This window comes from Vipera berus, assembly GCF_964194415.1.
Source record: "Vipera berus genome assembly, chromosome: 1".
In the NCBI taxonomy this organism is placed as follows: domain Eukaryota; kingdom Metazoa; phylum Chordata; class Lepidosauria; order Squamata; family Viperidae; genus Vipera; species Vipera berus.
Window position 1 is genome coordinate 112,472,144 of NC_138202.1, and position 21,457 is coordinate 112,493,600.

The 21,457-nt window shown below is 36.4% G+C and overlaps 1 protein-coding gene across 3 annotated transcripts in view; it reads left to right on the forward strand.

Annotated features, from left to right (window-relative positions):
* LRP5 (LDL receptor related protein 5) overlaps positions 1 to 21,457 on the forward strand; it is a 131,131-nt gene that overhangs the window by 30,325 nt on the left and 79,349 nt on the right. Inside the window, exons 2-3 of one of the 3 annotated variants that reach the window (XM_081313606.1) lie at positions 9,618 to 10,014; positions 21,248 to 21,445. In XM_081313606.1, coding sequence (XP_081169732.1) covers positions 9,618 to 10,014; positions 21,248 to 21,445 — 595 coding nt within the window. Of the gene's footprint in view, positions 1 to 9,617; positions 10,015 to 11,417; positions 11,507 to 21,247; positions 21,446 to 21,457 lie in introns of those variants that run through there. The other 2 variants (XM_081313607.1, XM_081313605.1) reach the window with 2 other exon arrangements.

The window sequence follows — 21,457 nt, forward strand, 5'->3', positions numbered from 1 at the left end:
GTGACCACATAAGCTCTGCTTTTGTTAAAATAAAAGCATTTATGTCTTAGTAATAGAAAGCCTGAAAAATATAGCTATGTGCTTTGGAGCCAAAGATACTACAGATTTTCATTTCAGGTCATCTGCTTTCTCAGCCACTTTTGCCTGGCCATTATTTTGAAAATTAGAACATTTCAGCCAGGCAGAAATATATTTTAGGAAGAGCAATACCTAAAAGGCAAGGAATTGTTCCTTTAAAATGGGAGAAACAGTGCTTTCTCATTTCTAGCCCCTCTTTGCTAAACTGCATTTTTAACACATATTATGTGTTTGTGTGTGTGTGTGTGTGTGTGTTTGTGTTTTAAATGCCGCTTGGGGGTGTGTGAAAGACCTAATAAGCAGGCATATACATAGAATGAAGGCTACTGCTAAGCTTGTAAGCCGCCCTGAGTCTTCGGAGAAGGGCGGGATATAAATGGAATTAAAAATAAATAATTAAAATAAAATAAAAATAAACAAACTTGCAGGATTGTGGTTAGATGGGGGAGGGGCTTAATGTTGAAGCCAGGCTTGTTGATTTATATATTGGCATTTAATTTCACTAGGGCCACTTTACTTTCTGGGGAAATAGCAAATCAGAGCCTTTTCATCTCTCTATTACCTGTGTGAGTCCTTTTTGAAAAGAGAAAAAAAGCAAAATTCTACTATTCCATCAATTGTATTAATTTTCTATCAATTTTGGGGGGGAGAATGCTTTGCAAGCTGGAACTCTTGAACATGTGCATAATTTTTTATAATAGGAACTTTTGTTTCTGCATTCACGATAGAGGAGCAGAATTGGAAGGAGGATGGAAAACCACAAACTGGAAAGTAAATAAGGAAATAAGCTTGGTAGACAAAGCTATGGAGGGGAGTAGAGAAGCTTAAAGACAATTTCCAGGTAGCTGAAGGAATAAGAAAGTATGAGAGAAAGGAAGTGAAATGAGGCACTGGCAGGAAAAAAGATTTGAGGACCTAGGACAGAGAGACCATGCAGAAATATATGGATTGCAATTGCAAAATGAAGGACCAGTTTATGACTAAGATAAAGTGCCACAAAAAGAGGGAGTTGTCTAGATAAGGAGTTAACCAATGGGTAACTTCTCCTTTCCAGTCTCTAGGCATAGATAACCAGAGGAATTACTAAATAAGCTGTTTCTGCAGCTGTAGTGCTCCAGGTTTTTTAAAAATAAAATTCTGCATATACTGAGGTAAGTTTCAGGCTTTCCCTACTAATATAAGGCCACCCAGATCTCAAACCAGTCCTTTATGTTTTTTGCTTTTTTTAAAAAAAGGAATGAGAGTTCTGGCCAGCCATGCCTGGGATTGGCAGAAGAGGAGGGAGAAATACTTCAGTCAATTGCAGTTTGCTATATCTTGTAAAGCAGGGGTCTTCAAACTCGGCCCTTTTGTGACTTGTGGACTTCAACTCCCAGAATTCCTCAGCCAGCATGCCTGGCTGAGGAATTCTGGGAGTTGAAGTCCACAAGTCACAAAAGGGCTGAGTTTGAAGACCCCTGTTGTAAAGGTTCCTTGGGAAAATATCTGGTACATAATTGATGTTAAGCTATAATTAATTTCTCCTGCAAACGCAGTCTTTGGGGGTTAGGAAGCTCTTGTTATGGTCCCTGTCCTGCAATAATCTGGACGTCCAGAGTTTGAAGGAAGTAGGCATCACAAGTACCACTGAGAATCAGACGCTTTCAGAGCCAAGGTACTGAAAAATCTCGCCCAGGGATTCATTGAACCTAATTCACCAAACCCTAGCTTTGATGTGCCAGTCTTCTTGAGTACAGATAGTCCTTGAATTATGACCAGAATTGAGCCCCAAATTTTTGTTGCTGAGCAAGATACTTGTTAAGTGAGTTTTGCCCCATTTTACCTCTTGCCACAGTTCTTAAGTGAACCACTGAAGTTAAGTTAGTAACGCAGTTGTTAAGTTAATCTGGTTTCCCATTGACTTTGCTTGTCAGAGGGTCACAAAAGGGGATCACATGACCCTGGGACACTGCAGCCATCATAAATACATGCCAGTTGCCAAATGTCTGAATTTGATCACATGACTTTGGGGATGTTGCAGTGCCACAAAAGAACTCATTAGCGCAACAGGTGTTGGGGTGTGGGAGACCTGGCTGCAGCGGTCCTAAGGTAAGCAGGTGTGGGATGCCTGGGACAGCTCCACCCACCCCCCCATCTCCACCCTAGCTTGATTTTTATGTGTGTCCCACGCCCCAAAACTAGGGCTTAGATTGGAGGCACCTGTAAAAATCAAGCCAGGTCTTATTTTGGGGGAAACACAGTAGTTATATATCTCTCAATAGGGGTGTGATCCTGGAGAGAGATGGAGTGCTGTTTCCAGGCCACATCTCTTTAAAAAAGGGGTGTAGTTTAAAAGTTGCTGTATCAGCCAATGTTTAACCTGTTTGAATTTAATCTCACCCTCAGGAAGTTGTTTCTTTAGAGCTCTCCGTGGTACTGCAACCACTGGGCTGCCTTGCCAATCAATCTATGCTTCCTAGTGCTAAGAAGAGACTATAATCAAGAGACCCCCATTAGAACACTGGATGAATGAGGTTGTAAATAGTACAGGAATTGATAACAACTTGAGAGGCTTCTGAAAAATAATATGCTTTATTTTATTATCGCCTTTATCAGCTTTGCCAGAAAACACTGACTTTTTGTATTGCACAATGTCTTTTAGATGTAAGTGTCCCCTAGGAAAGTAAGTTTGTCCAAATGAAATAGTATATAATCAGTGAGCTATATTTCGTTGTAAATAATAACGTTAGTAGTAACAAACTGTAGACTGCCAAGTAAAACCAGGATTCTGAAATAAATCTGTCTGGTTTCCGAAACCTATAATTAGTGCAAAAGATTTAACCTACACAGTGCCAAATATGCATCTTTTACAAGACTCCAGAAAATATGCAGTGCTTGGTTGTGCAATAAATAACCAAAGCTAGCTGCGCAAATTGCCTGGTCTTTGAGAAGGTGTTGACTCTTTGAAGTGGGAGTATGGAATGCAGATTAAAAAAAAAATTAAATTTTTTTTTTAAAAAAATGTGTTGTTTTAATAGGGCCTTGGGATAATTTTATATCCTATAAAAGCCCTGGGACAGGAAAAGCACATTTCTAAAGCTTGCCCTGTTCATATCAGCTGTCAGTCATTTCTACAGAAACCTGCTTCATTCTATCCCTGATGTTTATGTTTTGTAAAATGAGTAGCAGAGCAGGTGAAAAATTGTATAGCTACTTCCCATTAAGAGAATAGAGCTATTATTTTCTTCTGTACTCGGTTTAGCTAATTGTGGTTTATAAATCTTTTTTGTCTTTCTAACAAAAGATTTTGACTGTTTGAATAATGACTGAGTTACATGCATTGTGCTAAGCTGTGTATGGTTTAACTGGTTTAAGAATACAACAAAAATAGCTGGATTTGCATATATTAAGTTGTAAATTGGAGTGTACAAATGACAATGTCTAGGTTCACACACCTAAACCACATGGGCTAGGTGTTAGGTGTATAAACCTAGCCAGTGTTGTCCTTGGATCTGGATGAATATTGGAAATTGATTATTGGAAATTTATTTTGCAATTTATTATGGCAATCTTGTTGTTGTTAGTTGCGAATTCGTGTCCGACCCATCGCGACCCCATGGCGATCTTAGGTAACTTTTAAACAGAAGTTAAAACACACTCGCCAAAATGTCTTGAACCACAAAGAGGTCAACAATCAAATTATTCACATAAGTTCATAAATTGTACATTGCAGGTAAGATAGCTCAGTTTTCCAACAAAAATATCTTATGGGAAAGAGACACAATAGTCAGGTTATTATTATACTGTTGGTTTTAGTCATTCTTGTGTTAAATAACTTACAGTTGTTGAATTTGTCTGCAAATTTGTCTGTACTAAGCCATAAATCCTGGGATTATAAAATCCCATAGCTACATTCACACAATAAATTAATCTAGATAAGCATGAGCACAAAGGGTGAACTTTTTCATTTTGTTACAATCAAGTTATAAGTGACTAAACAAAAAAACAAATATTAAGCAAAAGCATTTATATACTACTTTCCCAAAATATTATTCTTATTTTTCCCCAAAAGCTATGAAGCAATAAGCTAATTAACTGGCTTAGTTATACTATTTGAGTCAATTTGTATACATTTGCACCCTGAAATTTAAGGAAGATATATGTCTCTGAGATATTAAGTAGTTTGCTTCTAGGTAGCAGTTATGGAAGTCATATTCTTCAATATTTTTTGAAGGCATTAGGAGAATTGTTCTGTGGTAATATTATTTTGATAAATTTAGAGTTCAGATTGTATCTGCTCTTCAACAATATAGTTGCTTCACAAAATATTTAACATAACTAGAACTTATACTAAACATAATTTGTACTTTGATACATTCCTTGGATAGGATTGGTTCACAGGAATTGGCTATGCATAGCAACAATTTTCAAATCATAGCCTATTGAAATTTAAAGCAAGGTTGAAGAGCCAGCTGCTGACATCTGTTGAAAATTCTATGCATAAATTATTCTTGGGCTGAAAATATATTTTAGTGTTCTCTTTCTCCAAATTTTAAACAAAGTAGAATAAAGTGAAGCTTTCATTTACTGTTTGTCCTTACTGTGCCCAAATCGAAAAAGTTGTGAAATGAAGATTACCTATACTGCCTTCTGTATACTGTTAAGGTGAGGATTTGTGTGTGTGTGTGTGTGTGCGCGTGCGTGTGCGTGTGCATGATTGTGTTTGTTATTTATTTGCTGATGCTCATATGCCGTAGGATTTCAGAAGGGCCGAGTGGTTTTTGTCTTCAACTTCCATCAATTCCAACTCGTACACTAATTGTCCAGGGAGATAGGGTTTCACATCTCAGGTTGCATGTATCAATATACTGCATCTACCTGCTTCACTATGTGGAAACATATGTTCTTTTTTGGTGTAGGACAACTCACTGCAGCCCACTTGCCATAGCCAACTCACTGCAGGACAACTTGCTGCGCCCAGCTTGCCACCAGACAACTTGTCACAGCCAACTCGCTGTGTGACAACTCGCCGCAGGGCAAGAGTTACACTAATATTGAAGAAATGATGGAATAAAATCATTAAAGAAAAGATGCAAAAGGAGGGACAAAATGAAATGTGAATGGCAAAAATTAAAACATTTTTTAATTATTTTAAAAAATTAAATTGAATTGTTGAATTGTTCCACAGCGAGTTATCCTACAGTGAGTTGTCCTGCAATGAGTTGGCTGGGGCAAGTGGGCAGAGGCGAGTTGGCCACAGTGAGTTGCCCCATTCCATTCTTTTTTTGTTGTTCACACATCGTTTTGTATTAACTTTAGCTTTTGCCTTTACTGGCACTGCTGTAGTATGTTAAATGTTATACTTTTTTATACTATGTGTTGCATAATCTCTACCTTATTACAATTAAATCTAGACTAAATGACAGTATGGGGGGGTTAATTGTAAATTAAATTGTAAATTGTAAATCTAGACAAAAATGACACTGTTGGGGGGGGTTAATATTAGGAAGAGGTAAAGGATTCCTAGTAGTGTTTTAATAGTACAAGAAGCTCTCATATGAAGGAGATGGGTTTTTTATTGCATATTTATGTTCTATGTTTTGTTGATCATTGCTTAAATAACAAAATTATAACTTGCTACAATGATAGGTTACAAAAAGACAACATATCCAAAATAAGAATTCAGGTTTCCTAAGCTGTTTCCTGGATTAATTTCCCATGTATAATATTTGTTTACTTCAGAGGGACAAAATTATCCAATAAGCTACTGTGTACTTGTGCAAGATGAATTCCCCCTATACACACACTTCTCCAAGATAAAAGGAATAATTTTCCATTCTTTACAAAGCAGTACTTGACAAGTTTAAACTCAGGTTAAATATGAAGGCTCCATGCGTGAAAATCAACGTTTAATCTATCTTTTGAAGTTGGTGATCAATGGATTTCAGGTGTTCTACAGTAGTAGCTGCCAATGAATAGGGGTGGGTGCAAAACACAAAGCTTGATTGTTTTGAGCAGCAATTCCAAGTATTGTAGTTAAAAAAAGGCTTTCTTTCCTGGTCTTTTGACGGATGCAGATTGCCTCTCTTCTGTGCACTTTCATAGAATATTATACGGTGACTATGTATCCCAGTCTACATATTAGCCAAATATTAACTCTATTTGATTTATGTTTTCCTGCAATAACAGCAGAAATACACGGTCTCTGTATGTGTGATCCTTGTCATGCTATTCATAGATTGTGTGGCCTTTAGAACAAAGAAAGTTGGGTACTCCTGTCTGTATCACTGGTTCCAGACTAGAATATATCATTTTATCTTCACCAGTTTAACAGGTAGATTAGTCTGAGCATTTTTAAAATGTCGAAAGGCATTGATAAGGGGGAAAAACGCAGTTGTATCTGACACCATCAAGATATAGTTGGGTTATCCAATTTTAAAACTTGTGTCTTTATTCCATTATCAGAATCAGTATTGTTAATTACCTAATCCCTTTGGAGTCAAGTACTGATATCCCATTTCATTGATAACTCTGAATACTTAGAGACATAATTGAACAAAACTCAGATAACTGAATAAAAAAATGACAACAGGCATCCTGATAACAATGTTACAACAGTTTCATCTTTAAAAAATGCAGTTTTCACTGCAGTTGTTAGATCTAGCTATCTGTGTAAGTGGAGATGGTGCTTGAATAGACAGTTTGTTCATAAAGACATGTATCTGCAATTTTCCCCAAGGCATAATTTCTGGTCTTGTCTGCAGCAGACCACATCCTGTCTTTTTTTTTATTATTTGAGTATCAAATAATCTTCCTAACTGTTCTAAGTCTTAGTTACATTTCCTTAAAAAAGGGTGTGTGTGGCTTTTCTGGATGGAGACTTCCTTTTTAAAAAAATAATAATAATGCACACCTGCCATATTTGATTCTCTCCAAACAGCATTTGTCTGTTGGGGATGTTTGAGTGGTGTTTGTTTGACGGTACAGTTGTTGAAAAGCTTTAGATAATACTCCTAAGACTGTTTTTCAGCTGTAGGAATTGTACTGCCTCCCCAGAATGGTCACATTTAAGTGTCTTTTGGCTTTTCCAATCACATTTTTTCTTTAGTAGTACAAATGATGTGGATACTAGGAGAGGAGATGACTGTGAAAAGAGAAATGTGAGCTGGTGTGGTATACTGGTTAAATCGTTGGAGTAGAAATGGAAAAATCTGCTGAGCCACAAAGCATCGTTGTGTAACTTCGAGCCAGTCACTCATGCCTTCAGCACCACCTGCTTCACAGGGTTGTTGTGAGAGAAAATAGGAGGAGGGAGCAGTCTGTATGTTACCTTATGCTTCTAATTGAAGGCAGAATATAAGTCAAATAAATACACACAAGAGGTCATCAATCCGAAATAAAAACAAGCCTGTTAACAGGCTTGTAATGCAACGTTCTATAGTATATTTACGTCTGCGCTGTGTAAGGTTCTGGTCACTGCATTTGAAAAGGGATATAACAGAGCTAGAAAAAGTGCCAAAGAAGGCAGCGAGAATTATTACCTTCCCTTTGGGAAAAGGGTAGAATATTTAGGAATTTTTAACTTAGAGAAAATATGGAGACATGAATTTACAATGGTAGAAAGAAAGTTGGCATGGAGATTTCTCCCTGTCTTAAAAAATAGGACCATGTCAGCATTTAATTGGAAGGAAGATATAGAACAGATTTTAAAAAACAGTTCATATGGTATTTAATTAATTTTGTAGAGTTCATTATTACAACACATGATTATAGCTACTAATTTGTTTTGTCTTTGAAAAACGATTGGATTCATTCATGGAGAACAGTTCTACAAAAGGCTATTTGTCTTGAAGACTCATTGTAATTTCTGGATTGGAATTAGACTGTTTTTCCATTCCATTTGCAGAGGAATAATGCATGCTTTACATCTGTTTTTCAAGAACCTCAGAAATGTGTGGTTGGCCACCCTGGGAAGCAAAGTGCTGAACTAAGATGGGCCTGGCACCTACCTAGATGGGGTATTCTTAAATTCTTGCTCAAGCTCAATGTAAAGGAATCCTTACCATTTTTAATGAAATTGTATTTATTTATATACCCTCCTGGGAATCCTTGCCAATATTAGAAGGCCCAGGTATTTTCTCCCAAAGCAATTTGATAAATGGTTGACCATGAAGATAGGTACTTAAGCCAATCTTTTTCTATTTTTGAGTAAGTTTCCTCTCTGGGTACATTCACCTTTCCTGTTACATTGATATGTAATATGAAGTTTTCATTCAAATGCTATGCAAAAACTTGTTTTAAACACAATATGTGTGATGGCAGTAATCTGAACCTTTTCTATCTTTGAAATCTATAATAGAGTCAGGTGATTTAATCTTTCCTATTTTCATAATGATAAAATTTGATATTCTTTACATTGCTTATGCTGGTGAATGGTTTTTACTCTTTTGTTTAAGTCCTCTTAATTATATATTTTAAAAACTTAAAATCACCACTAGTGGTCTGATACCTTAAATATGGAGCTGTAAACATAAAGATGGAGCTGTAGATATAAAATTTCTTTTGTATTAATTGGATCATTTCCTTTGGAATTGGTCATTACAATTTCACAAATGGAAATATCACTTCATCTTTATTATTAATTTAAGTAGCATGAGGTTTACAGCTATTATTGAACACATTTTGCAAAGGATAAAAAATTATGTTATTCCAGTCAGTGAAGAAAGAATTGCTTGTGTGCAGAAAGTCTCAGGGGTCTGCAACCTTGACAACTTTAAGCCTTGTGGACTTCAGCTCCCAGAATTCTAGGAGCTGAAGTCCACAAGACTTAAAGTTGTCAAGGTTGCAGACCCCTACACTATCTCCAGGAAAGGCTGAGCTTGGAAATGACCACTCCCCAAAGTCCTAAAGAGCTTCTGCACCCTTTGAATTTGTTGCATTACATCCTAGGGCAGTCCTAGGATTGAAACTTGGCCCCAAGTCCTGTTACATTTTAAATAATCTTTGCTACCACTATAGCAAACTACAGTTTTGTATTATTTGGGGGAGATCATTGTAAGAAATCTGCCTATTGTTATTTATGGTGACAATGTTTAAGAGTGTATGCTGCAGTGGCAGCAAAACAGCTGGAGGATGGATATGAATGTAGTGTAGCAAAGTTGGTTTGTAAATGACAGTAGAAATTACCAGGCAACTGACCCACAGTGACCCATAGTACGATTGATCCTATCTTAAGCTTTTTTTTAAAAAAAATCTTATTTTAGCAGTAAATGGCTTTACTTGCAAGTTGTAAGGGTTTTGTGCCATAAATGAGCACTGGGTCTGGTCAGTTCTGCGTATTCTACCATGAAATTATAAGCAACTTGAGAATGGTGACTGAGAATACCGTGTTTCCAATATGAAATAGAACTGGAAGGATTCACATGAGGATAGATACTAATAAAAGGATGATGTTTGCTTAGGTATTATTTATGTATATTTGATACATTTAATGAATCCAATGAGACAATACAGATTTTCGATCTCTTATATTGAGTGTTATTTTTCTTCTTTTTTTAAAGCTTCTCCTCTCTTGCTTTTTGCAAACCGTCGAGATGTCAGACTGGTGGATGCTGGTGGAGTGAAGATGGAAGCAACAGTTGTAGTCAGTGGCTTAGAAGATGCTGCTGCAGTGGACTTCCTTTACTCACAAAATGTCATTTACTGGACAGATGTGAGCGAAGAAGCCATCAAACAGACTTATTTTAACCAAACTGGGAGTCTTGTACAGAGTGTCATTGTTTCAGGACTGCTTTCTCCAGATGGCCTGGCATGTGACTGGATTGGGAAAAAATTGTACTGGACTGACTCAGAAACAAATAGGATTGAAGTTGCTAACCTCAATGGAACATCTAGGAAAGTTCTTTTCTGGCAAGATCTTGACCAGCCAAGAGCAATTGCTCTGGATCCAGCTCATGGGTAAGTAGCCTTTCTTTAAACTTTCACATTCATTTGCAGGATCACGGTTGTTTTCATCTTGCCAAACAAAACACAATCTCTTCTCACAAATTCTGTTTTCTCAAGGTATTTTTTCTCTGAACATGTGTTTACATTTAAATAAAACATGGTATGAGGAATCGCAAGTCATAGAAGAGCACCCTGACTAATACGCCAAACAAAATATTAAAAAAGTTTCATTTTTCCAACTCAGAATTCTTTAAAACTTTATAAACTTTAAACTTTATAGCCTTTAACATTATAAAACTTTACAGTATTATGCTTTATCTGTAATTAATGTGGCTGGTTAAAAAAATTAGGGAGGTTGCCTGCTGAAATGCATGATAGATTCAGTTGTGCAAATCTGTAACACTGGCTTTCCACTGAATCTTAAATGAGTTTTCAAATACTATGTTTGAGGTAAGAAGCAATCCAATAGTTTGAGATATAAGGAGTGGGGGTTTTGGCATGTTCTTTGGGTATGCTACATAAAAATCTAATCTGTTTGAAGATCTTCTGCAGTACAAAGGTTAAGACAGACCGCAGATCTTATTTCTGAGGGCAAAATGTATAGCTTAAATATAATTCAGAGTTATATTGCTCAGTTCATAAAACTGTAAATCAGAGTATATTTATTAATAATAACTTGCTTCAGTTAGATCCACTGTGTAGTTGAGAATCAGTATAACCTCTTAGTAGTAATGCTTTCAATTACTTAAATTCCCAATTATCCAAATATTCTGGTTAGCCACACCTAACAGCAGTTCTGGCATCCAATTCAGTGGGTTCTAACATTAGAGAGCAGGAAAAGAGCTTTCTCATTTCAGTGTTTTCTTCATTTCTCAGTGTTGGGGGGAGAAAATATTGGATACATTGGATCCATGTCCCCTTAACAACCCTGCTTTAGGAATTCTGAATTATTTAATTGCCCAAGGGATTACCTTCCAGAGGTTGCAGACTGAAGCCTTAATTTATAAATATGACTGCAATGTGGGACCCTGCAGGGTGGGATGGCAGGACGGTAGGTGCGAGGCTGCCGCAGCGTCCCTACAGTCAGTCACAATGGCAGGCAGGTTGCCTAGCACTCGAAATTTTGTTCACGTGTCTTGGACACTGCAGCGGTTGTAACTTTGGGCAAGAATCCTAAGTCCCTTCATTCAGCACCATCCTAATTCCGAACGCTCACTGAATAGACTGTGGTCAGTCAAGGACAACCTGCATGTATTTATTATTGTTCTTGTTGCTCATTGTAAAAACCAGGGCTTTTTTTGTCATAGAATGCACGAAACGGCGTTCCGGCACCTTTTTTCAACGGAATTTGTACAACTAAAAAAAGTTCAGTCAGACCTTCCAACTTCTTACGGGGAAAAAAAAAGATCTCACAAGGAGTTGGAAGGTCTGACTGAACTTTTTTCAGTCCCACAAACTCTGCTTCCCTTCAGCAGAAGAGAAACACGACAGAGTTGGAAAGCAGGTTAGCAAAGAAATGCTTTCGGGAAGAGGGAGGAGCTGCACCGGGAGGAGAGGCAGCAGGAAACAGGGCTGCCATTTCCAAAAGAGAAAAGGGAGACATGGGGCAATGCAGGGCAGCAAGCAAGTGCTGTTCTCTGCTCTGCATCCCTGCGCAGAGCTGCTATGTTCTCCATTCTGGCAGAGGGAGGTGGGGGAGGCTTGTGCCGTCCGGTCACGACGCAAACCAAGGGACAGTTGGCAGACAAGGAGGCAGTGGCTGCGCCTGGGCAGGTGAGCTTCGTGGCAAACCTTAAAGAAAGCCCCTCCAGCAGTGCACAGTGGCAATGGAGTCGTTTACCGTCACTCCCCCCTGGCTCCGAAACGGCAGAGGGGGACCGGGCCTACCCCACCCAACCCATCCACCTTAGCATGGCAGTCCGGCTCAGGAGGGGAGTGAAAGGTTGCCAATCAAGGAATGGCCTGGCCTTGGGCGGGGGGGGGGGAGGCTCAGTTCTGGCACCTTTTTTCTTACAAAAAAAGCACTGGTAAAAACAATTATATTAAAACTATTAATTATAAATATAGGGTCAAAACTATGAACAGTAAAAAAATTACTCATGTAATACACATGAAAGCATGTTGGTCATAACAGCATAATAGTCATAATGAGTCATCTTAATAAAATTATCCTCCCTCTTAAGGCCCAAGCTCTTATGAGATGGAAATTGTCTTGCATAAGCAGAATACTAGGAAGTGAGAGGCTGAGGGCAGGGTTGTGTAATGGTGTGGCTGACAGGGTGCAAGAGGGTATTCATCTTAGTTAGAGAATTTGATAACATCCCAAACACCTGGCTTGCACACACAGTTAATGTAGGGGTGATTTGTGGTTGAGTAAGTTAGTATTGCAAAAATCATACCAGTAGGAAAACAATATTATGTCACTCAATTGTTCCTTGAGAGGAACTTACCCATTTTTTTGGATGCATGTAATTTATTTAGTACATTGGTCATGTATTCCTAAGGGAGATTTTTATATCTGGGGGTCTTCTTATAAGATGTCTTTAAGCATCAAATAAACAGTCTAAATGTTTTATTTACACTTGCCCTTCAGTTTGTCCAAATGAAGCCATAGTGATTAGATCCATTTATTAATTTATTATTTATTAATATAGCTACTAACATTTTAGCAATTCAGTGTCAGGAACCCTGCAGTCCCAGGTCTTATTCTCTCTGTGAAAGAAATTAAGACGCATTCTGAAGCTACCCATTTTCACATGTGGTGGACTTGTAGAAATATAAAAGCTTTTTGGATCAAAATTTGGTGGAACATTCAAAAGATTTTTAAGAGAAAGATAAAGTTTTCTCCGCAATTGTTTTTATTGGGTATTGTTGTAGATTGTGATGTTAAAGAAACTAACGATGTTGAACATGATAACAGCAGCACGGTTACTGGTGGGACAATATTGGAAGAAGGATAGTTTGCCCACTATAGAAGAATGGGTGTTTAAAGTTTCGAATCTTGCAGAAATGTCTAAGATTTCTGCTTATTTGAAGGATCATTCACAGGAAAGATATATTTCAGTTTGGAGGAGATGGATAAATTATATTCAGAACAAATATGGGACTAAAAAGTTCCATTTAGCTTATGAGTAGATTTTAGTGGGATATTGTTATTGGTACTTTGTTTGTAGTTATGTTAAAGGGGAGTTAAAGCACATTATGAATTTGGTTAATTGTATATTATGCATAATTTTTATTTAGAATATGATTATTGTAACTATAATCCTGTATTTAGCTCTGGGAAGTGGGTGGGGGGGAAGTGGGTGGGTTTGGGGTGGGAGGGATTTGGGGATATATTGTAAAATTTTGTTTTTGTAAAACTCTTTAATAAAAAAAAAGAAATTAAGAGGCATTCAGAAATTCATCCTGATTCATGTTGACTATGGTAATGTTCATCTATTGGTCTGTTTTTCTTTTCTCAATTCATCATCATTGTTTGTAAGTGTTAAGTTATTTTACTTATTGCCAGTGCTTTTTTTGTAAAAGAAAAAGGTGCCGGAACTCACACATGTCATACAACCTGCCTTGCCTACCCTACAAGGTTCCATCCAAAAAAGGTGCCGGAACTCCGTTCTGAGCGTTCTATGACAAAAAAAGCCCTGCTTATTGCTTTCATTAGTTTCAGTATTTGGTGACAGGTAAAGAATTTCATGCTTGTTGCAGTTCCTTCTTTTGCTTGGGCCCATTATTCATCACATGCCAATCTTCATACCAAACGTATACTCTGGTTATTTATTGTCTCTTAAATTTTCCTGACTCGACCCCTTAATTAGTTTCCCTTAAATATCCAGTTGGCCTGTTCTTAATCTTAAATTAAGAAATTATTTAAAACTAATGTCTTCTTTCCTCTGATTCCCTCTTTGATGCCTTACTTGGTGGTGTTTCTTTCATATTTCTAGCTAATTAGTGCTTTGCTGAATTATTTTCTTCTTTCACTTTGGTGTCTGTTCTAGGTAAAATATGTACTTGGTACTTTCCTGTCTGTTTTCACCTCAGTTGTCACATGAGGTTTTGTTTTAGAAATCTAAGCCTGCAGGCAGGATTTAATGATTTTTTTTCAAATGCATGCATATTAAGTGCATATTAAATTCTTTATGTTGATAACTGTGATAGTTTTATATTTTGTCTGAAATGGCTTGTCCTTCCCGGAATCCTCAATTTAAATGCAAATAAGCTTTGAATCCACAAAAGGCACAGTTACGTAGTTCTGGTATACATATAGTAACAATACTTATAGTAACAACGCTGACTTGTATAGCACTAATTGCTCCAAGAATCTGGGACAATTGTGGAAATACAATCTTGGGCCAAGATAAGTGACAGGTTTTCATTAGACATATTTAATGCTGTTTTTAAATGTTGAATACTTCTAGAAAGGATAGATGTGAGCTTGGTGTCTTTGCAAAGACTTGAATACTGTGTAAGACATAACTTACATGGAAGTTGATTGATTTAATTGACAAATTTTAGAACTTTAAAAACTTTTAATAATAGTTCTGCAAAACGCTAGAACATTCATTCACAAAAAAACTGTTTCTTAGGTTTATGTACAGTAAAGCAGTGTCTTTCTGCTTTTTTGCTAGAGCTTAAATTTGTTATTTAAAAAGACCTAGACAATTTATGTGCTAGGCTGAAATGAATAAAGTGGAATTTAAGTGGCAGAAATGTAAAAAACTACAATTGCATAGGAAAATGGATAGGATGGGGCGGTATAAAATGGGAAAGTAGATAGTGTGGGAGACAGGAGACCTGTCTTAGTATCAGTGCATGTGAAAGGGATCTGGGTATCTTTGTTGATCCCAAATTAAATGAGTCAGCAGTGTGATGTTGGAATGTGTTATTTTGGAATGTATTAAGCAGGATTAAAGATTCTAGAACACAGGAAATAATAAATCCAATCTAGTCTGCATTGGTCAATTCCTACTTGGAATACTCAATCTAATTCTAAACATCCTGGCTGAAAAGGACAATGACAAAAAGAAGCTAGTTTAAAAAAAAGTTACATTGAATGGTGACATGATGTGATGGGTTAATTTGAGGTAAAGAGCCAGTTTGGTCTAGTGCGGGGGTAGGCAACCTTGGCTCTTTTATGACTCATGGACTTCAACTCCCAGAATTCCTGAGCCAGCCAGGCTGGCTCAGAAATTCTGGGAGCTGAAGTCCACGAGTCATAAAAGAGCCAAGGTTGCTAGGCTAGGAAGCAGGAGATCTTGAGTTCTAGTCTTGCCTTAGCTATGAAAATCAGCTGAGTGAGCTTGGGCCGGTCACTTTCTCTCAGCCCAGCTTACCTCATAGGATTGTTGTGAGGAAAACAGGAGGAGGAAGGTATGTTCCATATGTTTGCTGCCTTGAGTTATTTGTAAAAAAAGTAAAAGTGGGATATAACTAAAAATAAATAAATAATTCTAGTATTTGTGTGTTTTAGGTTGGGGTATTGTGGGAGATATTCTGGTTCTTTTATGTGTATCGGATATCTTGTTATTAAATTTTGAGCAGTTCATAAATATACTAATAAAAAGCAGTGGCATGTTTTTTATTACTAAATTGTTTTTATTGAATATTTAGGCTACACTTGGAGTTTTGTACTTGGAGATATTATGAAGCAAGAATGTTACCTTGTCATACTTTCCTTGTTCCCTTAATCTAACAAATTCCTCTGTACCAAGCTGTTTCATGGAAGTAGATTAATGAGGTACGGATTGTATGTACCTGTGTCTTTGCTAATATTAAAAGCTAGTTCTTTACCTTACTTTCTAATTTCTTCATCTTTGCATAGATCTATTGTTATCTATCTTACTGTCTTTTGCTTTGCATACATTTTCTGTATTTAAGTGGAATTTTTAACGTGGAAAAATTTAGCAAAAATTCCAGAGGATGAACGAAGTATGGGAAGTCCTAATCATATCTGAAAGTCGATCATTTTGTGTTCCTTTCAGATAATATTTGAATGTATTTCTTTTAAGAAAACCCATCTATAATGGTAGTTGGTTATGCATCATTTACTCACCAATCCTCTTGTGGAACTTGTTTGTTGCTTTTCTTGGTGGGGGAAGGGGAAGAGGAATAATGGTGGCTTGAGGTCTGTCCTTGTGGAATTAACTCTCCCAGCAGCTGCATTTCTTGTCTGACTTTGCAGCATCCATCCATCCCACCCACCCACCCCCTTTTTTTCTTTTCTTTCTCACTCCTTACCTTGGTTTTAAAAGGTGCCTTAGTGTTTTTTCTACGCAATTTGAATTTGACGACATGCCAGTCTTTTTAGGTAGCTTACTTTTCTGAAATTGTTCCAGAGGCTTTCTGACTTTTTTTTTAATAGGCAGGTTACTTTGGCAACTTTGGTATACTTTCTTCAGCATTTCCTAGCATTACCTCTAAGTGTGTGTTCCTCGTGATTATATTTCCATTATAAAACGATACTGTTTTCATTTGGAATCTTTCAGTTTGCCTGGAAAACCTGAATTATAGTGGCTGCAGAGTTTGTATAGGTTATTTTGTTATAGTTTGTTTTTTTCCTTGGCAAAATTTGATCTTAACTATGAATACTTCAATATGTTTATCTAACGTCCTATTCTACATTTTTTTTAAAAAAAAAACTGGTAGCATCTTAGACTGTTTGGCCACAACTTCATAGCAATTGTTGAGTATTCTTTTTAAAATCTAGGCAGTTCTAAGGAACTGGTTGTTTTCACATGTTCTGGTGAATTCTTGCCTGAAAGAGAATGAAAACAGTGCTGAAGTAGCACTAGAACTCCCCCATACTCTATTTTGCTCCAGATAATATGAGGGGAATGGAAACTACAGTTGTTGATAAAGAATATAAGAATCTGATGAAAACAAAGCATTGAACTGAGGTGCAAATGGCTGCAGATATTGCTGTGAAGTGTGGAGGCCTTGTAGATTAGTTTGAAGATTAGCTGGGAAGGTGATTGGAATCCTCTTGTAATGCCTAAAGAATTCCTTCCTTCCTTCCTTCCTTCCTTCCTTCCTTCCTTCCTTCCTTCCTTCCTTCCTTCCTTCCTATTTTATTTCCTCCTTTTTTCTTTCTTTTCCTTATACAACTACCCCTTTTACTTACCCCATCTTTATCCACCTCTTCCTCAGAGATGACTATGCCTACATTGTGATATTTATGTGTATTTATTTGTGTACGTGTGTGAGAGAGCATGTTTTGTATACAATATGTAGATAAGGATTAATTATATTTAATAAATGAGGTACTTAGTTTATAAGTAATTGGTTTTAATTAACAGATATTAATTCAACTACTCTACATTTATTTTTTGTCCTTGACATGCCCCATTTTGGAATGTAGTTTATACATGTTGCACACACATACAAGTGTGTTATGGTACATATACATATTTTTTTTTGGATTAATCCCAATTGGAATTGGCAACCCTAGCTTATGGCAAAGCTGAGTAGTGTACCTGAGTTTTAACTAATTGCATACATTTTGTTCTGCTTGCTTCTTTTCTGGGGTGGGGGGAACTTCTTTGGTCATCCTTCTTCGATACAACAATAGCCCTGGGCAGTTTTATTTAAAATTATATACTCCTGATAATGTTAGGACTTTTGGAATGTTTTTTTCCCTTTTGTTCAATTGTGTCTGATTCTCAGAGACTGCTTGGATAAAACTGCAGTTTTCTTGGCAAGGTTTTTCAGAAGTGGTTCGCACAAGGAAATTGTTAATACTGTATTTCAGTACTGTAATTATAAAGCTGAACATGGCATACATAATTAAAATATAGTTAAATATGGGGTAATAGGGAATGATTGGACCTATGCTTAGAGACATTGGAGTTGAGGAAACCTGTAGCTTGTATGGCCATATATTCCACTCAAAAAGCTGCCTCTTAGTCTGGATTCTTAATATTGTACAGTACATTTAATCAACCACAATCAGTGAATTAGCCACACATTCCAGTTTGAACACCGTGTTGGTTGGATTTGCGCAGTAAACTAAGTCAGAACGAAATTAAACCACACAATGACCTGATACATTATCTGACAAAGCTCTTGAATTATGGAAAGGAGATATACTAATCCTGCTCTTCTTTTGTCAGCTTAATCTAAAGTACATCAACTAGGAAAGTAAACAATCTGAGTTCTCCTAATACATACAATTTCCATTGGTATGTATGTAAGTATTTAGATATTTAGGAGCAATTGTTATAATTGACATCAGTGTAAGAAATGTGCTGAAGACCCTCTTTGAAAGATGGCAAATTAATACAGCTTTTTTTATCTCAGTAAAAAATCTGCTCCTGATCTTTTAAAATCTTATTTTTGTTTCAAAGTCCAAATTTCTTTGTTTCTTAATTTAGTTTATGGCAAAAGACACCCCTCTCTTTTTTCATTTGTATAAAAGAAGTAGGATTAGGCAAATCATATTAAGCAAATTCACGTTAGGAATTTAGGTATAAATCTTTAAAACATTATTATGATACTTTTCAAGTAACTATTCATAGCATAATAACCACAAATTATGCTGAATTGGCAGAGTAGTAAAATATAAACCCATTAGAGCAATAACATTCTTCCCCGATATTGAGAAATTTATATATAGTTACAAGTACATATATTAAAGCTACTCTAACAATAAAAAAACCAAGTCTGTCCAATTCTTTTAAAACCATGTAGATAAATAAAATATATGAAATGGGATATTAGAAAAGTCAGGACATTATTGCTGAATATATATTTTGAAGAATTGATTACAAATTTCAGGTTTCACAATTCCTTCTTAATTTTATTAAGTTTTGGCAATGAAACCTTTTAGCAGTATTTAAAGTGGCGTATATAACTGCATTGTTTAAATTCAGGGAACTCTCTTTAGTTCAGTAATACACTTCTGTACTTGATAGCATTGGCTTTTAAAGGAAGGTGAAAAAAATCCCAGAAGAAGTAATAAAATAATATGGGAAGAGGAAATGGAAGTTGAAGACAGGGAGTTAGATTGGAATTCTTTATGGCATAAAATTCTCTTTAAATCCACTTTGGAGAATTAATGATAACCAAATGTGTAGATTTTAAGACCCACCATTAACATTACACGACGCAGTGGCTCAGTGGGTTAGGACGCTGAGCTTGTCGATCAGAAGGTCGGCAGTTTGGCAGGTTGAATCCCGAGTGCTGCGTAGCAGAGTGAGCGCCTGTTACTCATCCCAGCTTCTGCCAACCTAGCAGTTCGAAAGCACGTAAAAATGCAAGTAGAAAAATAGGGACCAATACAGTGGGAACGTATGACCATGGAGATGTCCTCGGACAAGCGCTGGCTCTTCGGCTTTGAAACGGAGATGAGCAGCGGCCCCTAGAGCCGGAAACGACTAGCACACATGTGCGGGGGAACCTTTACCTTTACCTTTATATGAATCAAAATCTTCCTACAAATTTTGATAGAGATTACACTGCTGCCAGAGGCCTTGCCATTGTCAGTTTAGTTCCTCATTCTGGCCAAATATTTTTGAAGTTGCTCAACTATTTTTGGGAATCAACTATATTTTACATTTGTTTTCTGTATTTCTTAACACAACAATTTAATTATTTTTTCTTTCACTTCATGGATTTATTATTGCAAAACATTAGAAAATTAAAACATTTTTGTTTGGGTCAAATAGATTTAGAATTTTGGGAAATAGTATTGGCTAAAAAAACAACAAAACAGATCCCTGACAAATCTCTCTGTTAAAAATTGTTTTATTCAAGTTTTGTATCCGTTTTTATCAACAAAAACAGTTCCTAGTAGATTATATTTGTTCGTGAGAGAATATATATATATCTTTATCTATATCCATATACCTTTCTGACCAAAATATTAGCTATGGATGTTTAAAATCTTTATACCTCTCCTTTCTATCTCTCGTTCTATGCTTTTTTCATAATTGTGTTATGTATCTTATTTTTATATTCTCTCGAAGTTTTGTTACTGTTCAGCTTTGCATTTACAACCCCCCCCCCCCAAGAGTGCAAGTAGGTAGCTGCCTGAAGGGAAAAAATGTGACATGAACTTAAGAAATGAAAAGACCTATGCAAATTATTGACTCCTTCAGCAGTTCTAGTTTAAGTGTCTTCTGTGCATGCACAGATAAGCTGAAAAGGCCTTTCTGAATGATGACTGAATTCTGGAAGAACATTCATGGGGCTGCTGCAGTCGAAGCTACTTTGTGAATTATTTACACAGCTCTAATAAATAATACGTAGTACTATTGGTCATACTGTATATCCTAATGGGTCATTATAGTTATTCATTATTTCTCTATTCTTTGACACCAAGAAACAATTTAATTAACGTTCAGTTGATTTTCTGATTAATAGCCAGAAATTTATGGTCAATAGGAATACAATAACAGCAGTTTTCTCATATGTTTTAGTTGCCAGTCATTCCTGACCTTCTGAGAGTACTCAGTTAACCTTTAAACCTTGAATGCCTTAAATAGTTTATCTTAAAAGAGCATGTCCTTCCATTTCTATTTCTCCAAATTAGCAAGGCCAACTTCTGAAGCACTTCTCGAATTATCCCTGCCAATGAAATGAAGTACATGACTACAAAGACAGGGTGGTGTCTTTGTCCCATTTGAGAATGACATTGACTTTAAGGCATGGTTAACTGGTTTTATAGTCCTTTCGGATCTTTATGTTACTTCATTTCTCCTTTAGCTGTATGTGTTACAGTGTTTTCAGCCATCTATTTATTTTGTTATATACTGTTGTTATCATTGTTGTGCTTCATTTTATTTATCTCTTTACTGTTGCAAAAGCCTGAGTAAGTCATTAATTCAAAAGCTGATAAATTGCTTCTAGTCAGATGCAATAGTTGAATCATTCTTTTTTTGAATGGCACTTTTTATTTTAATTTGCTGAAAACAATTAATGTAGCTAAAAAGTTGTACAAGGTATGTATAGCTGTAAAGATTTTGATGACAGATCATAATAGAGCCCAAGGGGCTCTACCAATTGAAATAAAGAGTCCTTGTTCAGCAAGTAAATGAAAAAACTTGTATTAATTGAACTGCATAGGAAACAACAGACTTTATATTTTTAGAGATAGTTAACTAAGGTGGGAATTTTTTTTAAAAAAATCACAAAGTTATGTTCTGCTTTTAAAGAAATGTTTGATATCTGTTGAATCAGATGCATAAACTTGATTGCAGGAAAGTTTCTATTCTGTTATTGTAATTGTATTTGGATTTTTTTTTATTTCCAGATACATGTATTGGACAGATTGGGGTGAAACACCTAGAATAGAGCGTGCTGGAATGGACAGCAGTTTTCGGAAAATAATCGTGGATTCTGACATTTATTGGCCCAATGGACTCACAATAGATCTCAATGAACAAAAGCTTTATTGGGCTGATGCAAAGCTGAGCTTCATTCACAGAGCAAATCTGGATGGCTCCTTCAGGTAGGGGTGGTT